Below are 14,536 nucleotides of genomic sequence, written 5' to 3'. Positions count from 1 at the left end.
GGTTGTTGGTGGTGGTGGTCTGGGGGGGGAGGCTGGAGATCGGGGGGGGGTGTCGGTGGTGGTGGTGGTCTGGGGGGAGGCTGGAGATCGGGGGGGGGGGGGTCGGTGGTGGTCTGGGGGGAGGCTGGAGATCGGGGGGGGGTGGTTGGTGGTGGTGGTCTGGGGGGAGGCTGGAGATCGGGGTGGGTTGTTGGTGGTGGTGGTGGTCTGGGGGGGGAGGCTGGAGATCGGGGGGGGTGTCGGTGGTGGTGGTGGTCTGGGGGGAGGCTGGAGATCGAGGGGGGCGTCGGTGGTGGTGGTCTGGGGGGAGGCTGGAGATCGGGGGGGTGGGGGTTGGTGGTGGTGGTCTGGGGGGAGGCTGGAGATCGGGGTGGAGGGGTTGGTGGTGGTGGTCTGGGGGGAGGCTGGAGATCGGGGGGGGGCGGGGGTTGGTGGTGGTGGTCTGGGGGGAGGCTGGAGATTGGGGGTGGGGGTTGGTGGTGGTCTGGGGGGAGGCTGGAGATCGGGGGTGGGGGTTGGTGGTGGTCTGGGGGGAGGCTGGAGATCGGGGGTGGGGGTTGGTGGTGGTCTGGGGGAGGCTGGAGATCGGGGGTGGGGGTTGGTGGTGGTCTGGGGGGAGGCTGGAGATCGGGGGTGGGGGTTGGTGGTGGTCTGGGGGGAGGCTGGAGATCGGGGGTGGGGGTTGGTGGTGGTCTGGGGGGAGGCTGGAGATCGGGGGTGGGGGTTGGTGGTGGTCTGGGGGAAGGCTGGAGATCGGGGGTGGGGGTTGGTGGTGGTCTGGGGGGAGGCTGGAGATCGGGGGTGGGGGTTGGTGGTGGTCTGGGGGGAGGCTGGAGATCGGGGGTGGGGGTTGGTGGTGGTCTGGGGGAGGCTGGAGATCGGGGGTGGGGGTTGGTGGTGGTCTGGGGGGAGGCTGGAGATCGGGGGTGGGGGTTGGTGGTGGTCTGGGGGAGGCTGGAGATCGGGGGTGGGGGTTGGTGGTGGTCTGGGGGGAGGCTGGAGATCGGGGGTGGGGGTTGGTGGTGGTGGTCTGGGGGGAGGCTGGAGATCGGGGGTGGGGGTTGGTGGTGGTGGTCGTGGTCTGGGGGGAGGCTGGAGATCGGGGGTGGGGGGGTCGGTGGTGGTGGTCTGGGGGGAGGCTGGAGATCGGGGGGGGTCGGTGGTGGTGGTCTGGGGGGAGGCTGGAGATCGGGGGGGGTCGGTGGTGGTGGTCTGGGGGGAGGCTAGAGATCGGGGGGGGGTCGGTGGTGGTGGTGGTCTGGGGGGAGGCTGGAGATCGGTGGGGGGGGGTCGGTGGTGGTGGTCTGGGGGGAGGCTGGAGATCGGGGGGGGGGGGGGTCGGTGGTGGTGGTCTGGGGGTAGGCTGGAGATCGGGGGGTGGGGGGGTTGGTGGTGGTGGTCTGGGGGGAGGCTGGAGATCGGGGGTGGGGGGGTTGGTGGTGGTGGTCTGGGGGGAGGCTGGAGATCGGGGGTGGGGGGGTTGGTGGTGGTGGTCTGGGGGGAGGCTGGAGATCAGGGGTGGGGGGGTTGGTGGTGGTGGTCTGGGGGGAGGCTGGAGATCGGGGGTGGGGGTTGGTGGTGGTCTGGGGGGAGGCTGGAGATCGGGGGTGGGGGTTGGTGGTGGTCTGGGGGGAGGCTGGAGATCGGGGGTGGGGGTTGGTAGTGGTCTGGGGGGAGGCTGGAGATCGGGGGTGGGGGTTGGTGGTGGTCTGGGGGGAGGCTGGTGATCGGGGGTGGGGGTTGGTGGTGGTCTGGGGGGAGGCTGGAGATCGGGGTGGGGGGAGGCTGGAGGTCTGGGGGGAGGTGGTGGTGGTCTGGGGGGAGGCTGGAGATCGGGGTAGGGGTGGGTGGTCTGGGGGGGGGGGTGGAGGCTGAAGACCCGGCGGAGGGGGGGGGGGGGGGGGGAGGCTGAAGACCCGGCGGAGGGTGGGGGGAGGAGGCTGGAGACCCGGGGTGGGGGGGGGGGGAGGAGGCTGGAGACCCGGGGTGGGGGGGGGGGAGACTGGCGATTGGGCTAGGTCTGGGGGAACGCTGGTGATCGGGTTTGGGGGGGGGGTGGTGGTGGTGGTAGTGGTCTGGGGCGAGGCTGGAGATCGGGGGGAGGGGGGTTGGTGGTGGTGGTGGTGGTCTGGGGGGAGGCTGGAGATCGGGGGGGGGGGGGTTGGTGGTGGTCTGGGGGGAGGCTGGAGATCGGTGGGGGGGGTTGGTGGTGGTCTGGGGGAGGCTGGAGATCGGTGGGGGGGGTTGGTGGTGGTCTGGGGGGAGGCTGGAGATCGGTGGAGGGGGTTGGTGGTGGTCTGGGGGGAGGCTGGAGATCGGGGGGGGGGTGGTTGGTGGTGGAGGTCTCGGGGGAGGCTGGAGATCGGGGTGGGGGGAGGCTGGAGGTCTGGGGGGAGGTGGTGGTGGTGGTCTGGGGGGAGGCTGGAGATCGGGGTGGGGTGGGTGGTCTGGGGGGGGAGGCTGGAGACCCGGTGGGGGGGGGGGTGAGGAGGCTGGAGACCCGGGGTGGGGGGGAGGCTGGTGATTGGGCTAGGTCTGGGGGAACGCTGGTGATTGGGTTGGGGGGGGGTGGTGGTGGTGGTGGTCTGGGGGTAGGCTGGAGATCGGGGGGGGTGGTGTTGATGGTGGTGGTCTGGGGGGAGGCTGGAGATTGGGGGGATGGGTGGTGGTCTGGGGGAAGGCTGGAGTTCGGGGTGGGTCTGGGGGGAGGATGGAGATCGGGGGGACCTCGGGAGAGACTGGAGATCGGGGGGAGTCTGGGGGGTGGCTGGAGATCGGGGAGACCTCGGGAGAGACTGGAGATCGGGGGGACTGGTGATCAGGGCCTGTGGGGAGCACTCCTGCTCTTCCTGGTCCAAAAGGAGCGCTAAAAGAGTCACTTCCCTTACCAGTGTAAAACAGGCTGCGGATTGACTATCGTCCATGTTGCACTGCCGCCCAAGATAAATTCCACCCCAAAAATATAAAAAGACTGGCATTTATATAGCTCCTTTCATGATCTCAATTTAGTGATTTTGAAATGTGGCAGCAAGGTCCCACAAACAGCAATGTGATGAAGATCAGATCACCTGTTTTTAGTGATGTTGGTTGAGGGATATTGACCAGGACATTGGGGAGAACTCCCCTGCTCTTCTTCGAAATAGTGTCATGGGATCTTTTACATTCACCTGAGAGGATATACAGCCACAGTTTAACATCTCATCCGACTGGCGGCACCTCCTACAGTGCAGCACTCCCTCAGCACTGCACTGGAGTGTCAGCCTAGATTATAGGCTCAAGTCTCTGGCATGGGACTTGAACCCACAATCGTCTGACTCTGAGGTGAAAGTGCTATCACTAAGCCACAGCTGACACCTAATATCCATTGTAAGACAAAATCACTGTGATTTGGTGAGAGGGTCTTTCAGTTTCCAATTGGAAATATAAGGACCTTCATCAGAAGTAATGAGCTGTCTATGATTCTTGCCATTGGTTTGATGGTACAGAGCTGTGAGTCTCCTTGCAAGTACAAGATGTTTCTAACAAATGAAAACCAGTCAGTACTAATGGAGTATGGACCTCTGCTTTCAGTACCTTAATTTGGAGCACGCTGTCAAAAATAAAATCCCTCGCAGCCCAGCACAAGTGAGTATCAGAAAACAGAACTGGCATTGTCAGCTACACAACAAAAGGCTTATCTCTACTCACACATCAAATACTCATGCACAATTTTTTCCCAACTCTACCACAAGGTGGCCCTCCTCCTTAATAAAGATATGAATCCTAATAAGTCAGGAAAGCATCATTATTAATGATCTGAACCAGTAAGCTTCACAATTAAACCTGGGTAATTCACGTCCAAACTGATAGAAAGTAGTCACAAACCAACAAGCTTAATGTGAATTGATGTACCTTGTAGACCAATTTACTAAATACAAATAGATATGCTCCACAGTCAAGTTGATGTAGTCTACACCGAAACAGATACCCTGTATAATGTATACATGCACCGATATATAACTCTGACGGAATGTGAGACCGCAAGAACAAGTAGTAGAAGGCGGTTTCCCCCTTCCTGATACAAGGTATAATAAGGGTGTCAAATTTGTATACGAGTTCCACTAAATCTAACTCTACAAGTGGTATTTGTCTTTTAAGACGATCTACATGAGGCAGAGATCTTACTTCCTCTGAAGCGTTTAAAAATTTAGTGGTATTAGCAAGTTTTATTTTGTGCGAGACCTGAGTCAATGCCAGCTGTTCCAGGAAGCGCTGATCTTGTGCAGCCAGCTATGAGCCAGATGTAAAACCGCTGTCTCGCTAAAGCTGGCTGGGCACATCCATTTTAGCAGATTGTTCCAGGGTGCCAGACTTGGGGGATTCCTGGTAATTTTCTGTTGGTGTTGCAGGTGGCTATACCAGACCTATGCTGCTTGTAACCAGCAGTTGTGACATGGGTTTTGCTTAATGTATAAGAAGCCACTATGGCAGTAACCTTACTTTCTATACAAATCCTAATCATTTCAATGTTTTGCCCCACCCCCACCCCCAATGCAATAATGCTGTGAAGGTTCTGAAATATTTTTGCAGATGTTTGGAGGGGAAGAACATGAGAGGAGGTCAAAGAAATGGCCATGAATTAGTATTGTCTGCAGAAGTTTACAGTATACGTTGATAGACACACCAGATATGTCTATCGCCATTTTGCAGGAAATACACATTCAACCGTGTAGGTGTCAGCCGTAGCTCAGTGGTAGCATGCTCGCCTCTGACTCAAAAGGTTGTGGGTTCAAGTCCCACTCCAAAGACCTAAGCACACAATCTAAGCTGACACTCCAGTGCAGTACTGAGGGAGTGCTGCACTGTCGGAGGTGCCGTCTTTTGTATGAGACGTTAAACCAAGGCCCTCGTCTTCCCTCTCAAGTGAATGTAAAAGATCCCATGGCACTATTTTGAAGAAGAGCAGGGACGTTCTCCCAGGTGTCCTGGGCAACATTTGTCCCTCAACCATCACCACCAAACAGATTATCTGGTCATTATCGCATTGCTGTTCATGGGACCTTGCTGTGCGCAAATTGGCTATCGCGCATCCTACATTACAACAGTGACTACGTTTCAAAAGTACTTCATTGGCTGTAAAGCGCTTTGGGACGTCCTGTGGTTGTGAAAGGCTCTGTATAAATGCAAGTCTTTCTTTATTTTTCTTTAACAGCAGAAGTTCTGGTGGAAGCCATGTAACCAATGGAAATATCATGGCTGTGCACAGTCACTTTGTAATGTAAAATAGGCAATATCTTGCATTCTTGCTTGATCTGACACATGAATATTATCCATTGACACGTTTTCTCCCAGTTACCTTGACACAGTTTTACTCTTACGCAGACTCTCTCACATAATCTCTAGACATGTCAAACCAAATTCAAAACAGTAAACCACTTTATATTGTAAGGTGCTTTGCAGTGAGTTCAACCAGTGTGAGCAGGATGAGTGAACTTTTCAGGAAGTCTTCATTCTTCTCACTGTTATTGTGCCTTACAGAAAAGGCAAACCTTGCTTCCCTGCTAAACTCCAGTACATCAGCCTTCCTAATTTCTATTGACTAAAAGTGCTTCATCCTCTAGGTTGCAGGCAAATGCAGTTTAATTTTTGAATTGTGGCAGTAAGATTGCAATGTTGTAGTCGCAGAAACGAACGCTATCACTGTACATAAATTAAGATGCCTTTTTCTTCTGTTTTGTTTCTTTCAGGTCATTATGTTCGCAACATCTGTGTGTATGGGTTGGGAGACCTGGAATGGCTTGCCCAAAAGGACAGTTTATTTGCAAACAAATTTGAAGTCAACAGCCACCCACTGGTGGCACAGTGCATGGAACGGTGGTTAAGACCAAGGACGTTGTCTCAGTCTGAAGTGCCTATTCGGCAAGGATGGCGCATTAAAAACAGCGCGTGTTTCTTTGACATTGAAAACAATGACTGCAACAGGTAGCATCCCTTTGATGCGATATGCAGATCCATGACTGTACAAGAAGCAAGGAAAAGAAAGAATTTTCATATCCCAGATCCTGTTTTCTATCCTAAAATGAAACTGCTTTTCTATCCGTGAAGTTAGATAGAAAAATGTTTTTTTATCTGCCTTTTACTTTTTTTCTTATAGAATTTAGCTGCTTTCCTCTATCTTTCAGTTTGCATCTCATTTAAAGTTTTATATTTTATTATCTTTTTTTTAATATATTCTTGACTTCTGGTACTGGACACTATGAATGAAGAGAATGAATGGATGACTAACTGTCCCGAGGTCTCTGCCAATACTGTTGTGCAATCACCTGCTAGAAGAGCAGCCCTGGATTTTTCCTCTTTTTACCACCCCCGCCCCCCCCCCCCCCCCCCAACGCAGTGCCTCCTTCACTTGGTAACCCTTCCCAAGGATGAGAAGGAGAAAGGAAGACTGCCAACATGGTGGAACTATAAATTATTTTCACTACAGAATAATTGGTACTATTCCCAAGCAGACAACCAAAGAAACAGGGTGCATCCAAGTTCATGACTAAAATAGGAGCCATTCACAAATTAGTAACTAAGAAACTGTGGACTACTTGAAGGTACCAAACCATGATGGAATGCATTAAGGAGAATTAGGTTAGTGACTCCTACACATAGGGTGGTATGAGAGATAATTGGAGTTTTTTTTTAAAAAGAGTCTGGTGCATAATCTTAGGACTTAGGAAATTATTAACATGGTAACTATGGTGGGCAAGCATCAGGGTCTATTATTAAAACAACAGTTTAAGAACATCCAAGTTAACGGGTTTATGAAACTAATGTTTAACAAATTTTATTGGAACTTTTTGAGGATGTAACAATCAATGAATGAGGTTAAGAAGCTGGATATTGTATAATTTAAATTTCAGAAAGCAGGTCATAAGGTTCATCACATGAGATTTATGGCTAAAATGAAAGCTGAAGGGGTTTAAGATTCATGTAAATTGGAGTATTAATTTTATTGTTAATAGGAAACAGAGTATTTATCAATTGTTAGTTCTAATAGGTCACCTGAGAAGAAAGGAGTCTGGTCTTGTGGCCTCTGCTGCTTCAAATATTTATGACTACAGTGAAAGTATTCTAAGTAGTAATTGAGCAGATAAATCACAGTTAATACTTGAAAAATGTAAAGGCACTGTATATTGATAAAAATATCTGTTTATGGCTAAGGGATATATACAATAACAACTTGCATTTATAAAGCACCTTTAAAGTAGATAAACACCCCAAGGAACTTCACAGAAGCATTACCAAGTAAAAATGGATGCTGAGCCAAAGGAGGAGAAATTACAAGTGGTGATTGAAAGCTTAGTTGAAGAGATGGGTTTTAAGGAGGATCATAAAAGAGGAGGGAGAAGTGAAGAGATTTAGGGAGGGATTTCCAGAGTGTAAGGCCTAAATGGCTGAAGGCACAGCTGCCAATGGTAGGGCGAAGGGAGAGAGGGATGCATAAGTAGCGAGAGTCAGCAGCACAGAGTTCTTTGGGGGGGAGCAGTTGTAGGGCTGGAGGAGGTTAGAGATAGGGAGGAGCATAACCACAAAGGTATTTAAACTCAAGGTATAAAGTTTTATATTGGAGGCATTGGGGCTTGGTGTAGGATAGGATATGGACCTCAGAGTTTTGGATGAACTGAAATTTAGAAAGTTTATAATTAGGTAAGGTGCTGCAGAAAGAATGTTTTGAGTGTTCTAGCTGATCTAATGTTGAAAGGAATGTCGCATTAAATGGCAGAAGCATTTAGAATGTTATAGAATCTAAAATTAGATCCATGGAATGAATACAAATCTAGGAAAGGGATTGTCACAATCTGTTAATCATCAGTGAAGCAAAACTTGAAGAATTCTGGCCACTGTAATTTAAATATGACACATGCACTGGAAAAGTTTCAAGAAAGGGAATAAGGATTGTATCAGGTCCAAAGAGAGCTGAATCTGATTTCATTGGTGAAAAGGTGACTAAGGTTACATTTACATTGCACCTGCAGTATCAGTGTAAAGTGGTGTTGCCTTGTACTGATGCTAAATGTGTAGTGTAAATCCAGAGTGAGGGCATGACATGACTCCAGAGTGAACCGTGCTGGAGGGGAAAGGTCACGCTGCGCTTCGTTCCAGAGTCAACTTGGCCTCTAACTTGATTTACACTAAAACTTTCAGTCGTGGTGCAGCAAAACCACTTTGCACTGATGCTGCAGTTGTAACATAAGTGCAGCCTAATTATGTAGGGGGATTGGCGAGGTGAATGTGAAGATCTTTGTATAGAAGCAAAAGAAAAGATTTTAGCAGTGGTGCATTGGCAGCTGTAAAATTGGGCACACCATACAGCATGTATAGGGATTGCTCACTGTGGGGGGGGGAGTGGGGGTGGGGGTGGCAGGGTACATGTCCCACCCCCCCCCCAAAAAAAAATCATATTGATACTATATTTTCTGTATTTTCCATATTTTGGAGTAGAGATTTATATTTATTTAAATATTTTATGATGTGCATATTGCTTCATATGGGAGAATATACCCCACTGAGAGGGAGAGAAAACTAACAGTTAATCATGTACATTGTGGTAAACTATTAACAAAATAATGTACTTGTTTCTTGTATCACTATACTGGTTTGAGTTTAGAAATTAGTGTTGCTGATGATTAGTTTTATATTCCTCTGCTATTTTAATGTAGGCGCTAGCTCATTTATTTTAAACATGTTAATACCTCTGTTAAAATAGCAGACAAGAGAATGTTGTATGGATACATTTAGGTGTTCAGCTGCTTGCATTACCAAAATGAAGCACTGATCATATAATAGTATAAAATATCTCTTAATAACAGTAATTGTCCCAAAGCTTTATGATCTTGATCAGCAGATGGGTGGCTGCCTCGACCTTACCTGCTTTTCCATCTTGTGCTTTTTGAACCAGGTCTGATACACTCTTTGGATGTACATAATATATATACAATGATAATGAGACCCGGTATGAATAAGGATTAAACATAGTAGCCCATATTTTCTGATTGCCGTTATTTTGTGGCCAGCACTAATTTGATTTATTTTAAAAGGGACACCACTGGCATTAAACTAACATTGATTGGAAAATCCGGGCCAATGTCTATGTATGTGGAAGATATGGACTAATCAGAACACTCTCTAAAAACCTTATTCATACTTTAGCCTCCAAAAATAAGAAGTGGGTATAGTCTACATACCCTGATATGTCTTCCGTTACACCCTTGGTTCTAAAACATCAATCCCTTGCTAAATGTACTTTAAAAAGTAATTGCTTCACATTTAAGACTTGTTAACATATGTAATAGACTGCTAATAGTGTCTTATATATTTACCATTCATAAATAATTGGTTTCTTAGAAACCACATTCTTTCTATAATCGCCAGTGGAACACAATTCACACTGCACTGTTTATGGATTGACACCATTTCCACAAGTATTTATGTGACTACTGAAGAGATTCAGAAATTGCTTTTTTGGCACATATTTCGTATCTTACCCAAACTTTTGATTCTGGGATTAGTGTTCAAACACTAAGGGACATGGAAATACAGAATTGTGAGCGTTTTGTTCCAGTTCACATCTAGCTGAAAGTGTTTTTACAGCCTAAAGGTACTACAGTATATTGTAAAATAAAACAACTTGTAGATGAAAGTATGTGAGCAACTATAGTAAGCATTTTTGATGTGCAGACATAAGGAATGAAAGCATTTTGGTTAAGTTGCCATTCATCTGGTCTTCTCGCACTAAAATTTTGTACCCGAAAACCCTACTCCACTCCTCTTATTGCCCCAGTGAGGGCTGGAGGCTATTTTCAGCACTTTTGATTTAACTTGACAAAAATTTATGGTTCTGATGACTTCAGATTGATCAATATCAGGGTATAACCCATACAATTTGCCCATAACTGAGAGAAGAAAATTGACTGCAGTCAAACAAAGTGATGACTACAATGGTGTCGGCTGCACTGTGCATGTGCGCAGCCTGAACACAGAGGTGAAGTCCACTACATCATGTTCCTCAATCGATGTAGCAAATTGTACAAAAGAGAAAGCATTGTATGGCTGCACATTGTGAATGTGACTACTTGTTGAGCAGATTAGTTGCTCAGTATTTTACTGTGTGTGAAAATATTGGGAAACATGATAATGTTTTCACACATTGTAGTGTCAGTAGTGTGCTTCTATTCAAATGACCATAACAATCATCTATAATGATGTTACACCTGTGCACGCTTCCTGTGTCAACTTATCCTATGTCCACATTTATAATGGAAACTGCCTACGTAAACTTGTCACGCTGTAATTATACCCTCCCACCATTGGTGGTGCCATATCATCTCAGTAGTGTATCTCCCAGTTCCTTAGCCTGTACTGCAGAAAAGCTCCTAGGTGCCAACCAAACTCTACTTCCCAAATACAGTGAAACCTGTACAAATGGCACTCCCAAAAAACGGACACTTTTTGACAGTCCCAAATAACTTGCATTGTAATAGATACTACCTGCACCTTGAACCCACAGACACTTGCAAATTAGGAACAACGGACAGCCTTCGAGGCACCAAGTCCGTTTACTAAAAATACAGGACACACGAGGCAGCAGCGAGTGAAAGAAAGGGCTTTTGTGGAATGGGGAGCTCTTTACCCAGCATCCATAGCGGCAGAGAAACCGCTCCATCTCTGGGATTGAATGTTTGCACGGCTCTATCCCAGAGAAACCGCTCCATCTCTGGGATTGAATGTTTGCACGGCTCTATCCCAGAGAAACCGCTCCATCTCTGGATTGAATGTTTGCACGGCTCTATCCCAGAGAAACCGCTCCATCTCTGGGATTGAATGTTTGCACGGCTCTATCCCAGAGAAACCGCTTCATCTCTGGGATTGAATGTTTGCACGGCTCTATCCCAGAGAAACCGCTCCATCTCTGGGACTGAATGCTTGCACGGCTCTATCCCAGGGATAGAGTGGTTTCTCTGCCGCTATGGATGCTGGGTAAAGAACTCCCCATTCAACAAAAGCCGGGAACTGCACCGGGCAAAACCACATCTCACTCCACCAGTAGGCCAGGTGCTGATGAGCTGCTAACTGCTCTCTACACCAGCCCAGCACTTCAAACATTAGCAGCTGCATCACATGGGTCCCGGACAGGGGTCTGCAGGACATTAATCCCTCAATTTGGCTGGGATCTCCCAGGCATTCTGGCCCTACAGCAAACACCTCGCCCTGTGAAGGCTGCCAACGTGGCAGATCCCAGGATCATGACATGTTCCCTCAATGGAAAAGGACCCAGGAATGGCAATGAACTGGGAAACCCAACAGTCAGAAAGTGAACTGAAATCACATCCTGCAGGCAGGGCTCCAGAATTAGGCATGATCCTGTGAGGATGTAAAAAGAAGGAACGCTGCAGGAGATACAGCCAATCTCGGGATATTTCCCTCATCTGGTTTACTGTACATACAATGACCATCCTGCAAAAAAAGGACACTTGATGCAAGTCCCTTAGGAGTCCCTAATTTACAGGTTTCACTGTACCACATGTTTTGCATTTAACCATAAATAATCTAAAATCAAAGTATTATTGAAAAATAACGACAGTCGACTTTAAAATGAGGACTGTGATATGTCAGTGTGATCTGGTCCAATTTTCCTTGCCCTCTAACCTCGTTTCCCCTGAAGACTGCATGTGGTCGTGACTACCCATGTGCAATGTTGCGAGAGATTGACTAGTTTTTAATATGATAATATGATAATCTTACGAAGATTTTTTTAAAGTTGCAAATACAATAAAACTACACTATATTTATCTTAATCCAGGTTTTAAATATGTGGAATTTCTTATCTAACTAATATTGAACAGTGGATTGCAGAACTTAGTGCATGAGGAAGTTTGAACTGATTGTTCAAGATTGACGTTAGGCAAAATTTATCATTTAAGACTCCCATATCTACTGAAATCTATGTATATTTCACATGAAAGAGACAGGAAATAAAATATGAACATGAGAAATAGAGCAAGAAAAATAAAACAAAATGTGTGCACGTATAGGTGCATATACAGTATCTAATATAGCCATGTAGATTTATTTTACGAGTATTAATAAAATGCCCAAAGTTGCAAATGAAGTTGCTGCGTTAAATCAACACTATCTGGGATTGTGACATTGGTCCCAGCACCAGTAGTGTGTGTGTTCAAATAAACCATTAATAAATGGCAAGTGTGTCCTTTTAATAGGCCAGTAACAGGCTCTGACCTCTGCTCCCCATTATTACCATCCGCTAACAACAGCTTGCACTTATGTTGCATCTTTAACATAGAAATATGTCCCAAGGTTTTTCACAGAGGTATAATGAACAAAGGAGGAGATATTGGAAGGGGTGACCAACAGCTTGGTCAAAGAGGTGGGTTTTAAAAAGGGTCTTAAAGGAGGAGGGGGAGGTGGAGAGGCAGATGGGTCTAGGGAGGGAATTCCAGAACATAGTGCCTAGACGGCTGAAGGAATAGCTGCACATGGTAGGGTAAAGGTGGGGGGGGGGTGTACAAGAGGCCAGAATTGGAGGAACAGAGAGCTCATGGCGAGGAGGATGGAAGCAGTTATAGGACTGGAGGGAGTTATAGAGATAAGGAGGGGTGAGACTTTGAAGTGTTTCAAACATAAGGATGAAAAATATAAATTTGAGCATTGAAGGACTGGGGGCCAATGTAGGTCAGTAAGGACAAGGCTGATGGGTGAGCAGGGCTTGTTGCAGAATAGGATACAGGCAGCAGAGTTTTGGATCAGCCAAAGTTTACAGAGAATGGAGGATAGGAGGCCAGACAAGAGAACATTGGAATAGTTGAGTCTGGAGGTGAAAAGGCATGAATAAGTTTTTTGGCAGGAGATGGGTCGAGATAGAGATGGAGGCAAGTAATATTATTACGGAGGTGGAAGTTGGCAGTTTTTGTGATGGAGAGGATATGGGGTTGGAAGCACAGCTAGGAATCGACTAGAACGCCGAGGTTATGAACAGTCTGGTTCAGCCTGAAACAGTCAATGATAATCAGAAACCCTGGCCTAGATTTTCTAATTAGTGTTATTTTAATGGTGATGTTTAAATATCGCTGATTGGAAATCTAGCCTCGTAGAAAATTGCCACATTGTATAGTGAAATGCAAAACAGATAAGATAATTATCTCTGCCCTGCACTATGCACTGTGGCACTTACCCAAGGTTTTGCAATAAGAAGAAAAGTGTATTTAGTCAACAGATGTAACTAAAGGCTATTATGGAACCATTTTAAGGTGAAAGGACATGTGGATTAGTGAAGTATGCCTTCCTCAATTAGAAATGCCAAGTAACTTTTAATTTTGTAAAGAGCGAGAATGCATTATATTTATATTTCTCATGTGTGGTATTTAAATACTTTATGAATCATTTAGTTCTTAAAGTATTTTCTTTACGTCTTATAATTCATAACAATATCAGAAAAATTATATAACTTTTTAATCAAAAGTTGTCTGTATCCAGGCTCTAAAATCCATCTTTTTTTGAGAATCTGAATAGTCAAATATTATTTAGATGCTCCAAAATTAGTATCTTTAAACTTTCTGTAGATTGAGAAAATGTGTGTCTGAGCTTTCCTTCTGTTTTTTTTGAATTGGAAGACACTATTCAATGACCCACCTCTTTGTCATACGTATATCTAATTTGCATAAGTTACTGCACTAAACTAGTTGAACCAGTACAGCTAATTAACCAGACGGAATTATTTGTATTAATGTACTACATAGAATGTTGAAAGATTTTCCATATTTTAATTAGTGCACTTTCACGGAGTATCAGGAAAACGCTGACAGTACAGTAATATTGGGCTTGCTCACTCGTAGACTCCATTCTGTATTCTACAAATCTTCAAATACTTGTTCACATTGCTGTGTTTTAAAAATGTTTTAAAAATAAATTTAAAAATTGAAAGCTAATTTTCTTTTGATTTACCTTCTACTGTGGATTTACTCCAAGTACAGAGGGTACTTTAATGATTCTTTGTGGGTTACGTGAGTTGTCTCTTCCTTTAACTGTCTGGCTGCCGTTTTGAAACTTCCCCAGTAATATGTTATGGATTTACAGAGCTCAGGATGATGGTTTTAGCCCCTTTTCAATAGCTGTCCATTGATTGGCTTATACAATATAACTAATGACCTGCTTGCATACTACCGATATATGCATATCGCTAGTACCAGTACTGGGTGCTTATGTACTATGCTTGCATATTCTCACTGGGTGCTTATATAGATGATGAGTGTAACACAGAACAGGCACTGCTTATTAGTTAACAATTGGTTACACTGTCTATTTCACCAGCTTAATAATTATGTATTATTATATCTGACCATGTGATTTAACACAGAATGGTCATAGAAATATTCTACATTAATCATTGATTTCTGCTAAGAATCATTTATTCTATCTGGCACAGTAACTTCTACCAATTAGGTTAGCTTCATTATTTAAATATTTTTTGGGTATATGCACTGCTAGTGTAAGC

The 14,536-nt window shown here is 46.0% G+C and overlaps 1 protein-coding gene across 2 annotated transcripts in view; it reads left to right on the top strand.

Moving 5' to 3' along the window:
- The window catches only part of LOC137336588 (N-acetyllactosaminide beta-1,6-N-acetylglucosaminyl-transferase-like), a 48,188-nt gene that overhangs the window by 17,574 nt on the left and 16,078 nt on the right, over nucleotides 1-14,536 (top strand). Inside the window, exon 3 of one of the 2 annotated variants that reach the window (XR_010966594.1) lies at nucleotides 5,727-6,615. Coding sequence is in view for 1 of the 2 variants with exons in the window: in XM_068001672.1 (XP_067857773.1) it covers nucleotides 5,727-5,965 (239 nt within the window). In the remaining variant the exon portion in view is untranslated. Of the gene's footprint in view, nucleotides 1-5,726; nucleotides 13,971-14,536 lie in introns of those variants that run through there. The other variant, XM_068001672.1, reaches the window with a different exon arrangement.

The sequence above is a fragment of the Heptranchias perlo genome, chromosome 2 (assembly GCF_035084215.1).
Source record: "Heptranchias perlo isolate sHepPer1 chromosome 2, sHepPer1.hap1, whole genome shotgun sequence".
Taxonomy (NCBI): domain Eukaryota; kingdom Metazoa; phylum Chordata; class Chondrichthyes; order Hexanchiformes; family Hexanchidae; genus Heptranchias; species Heptranchias perlo.
Note: the sequence above shows the minus strand (reverse complement) of the source record. Positions and strands in the feature narration are given on the sequence as shown.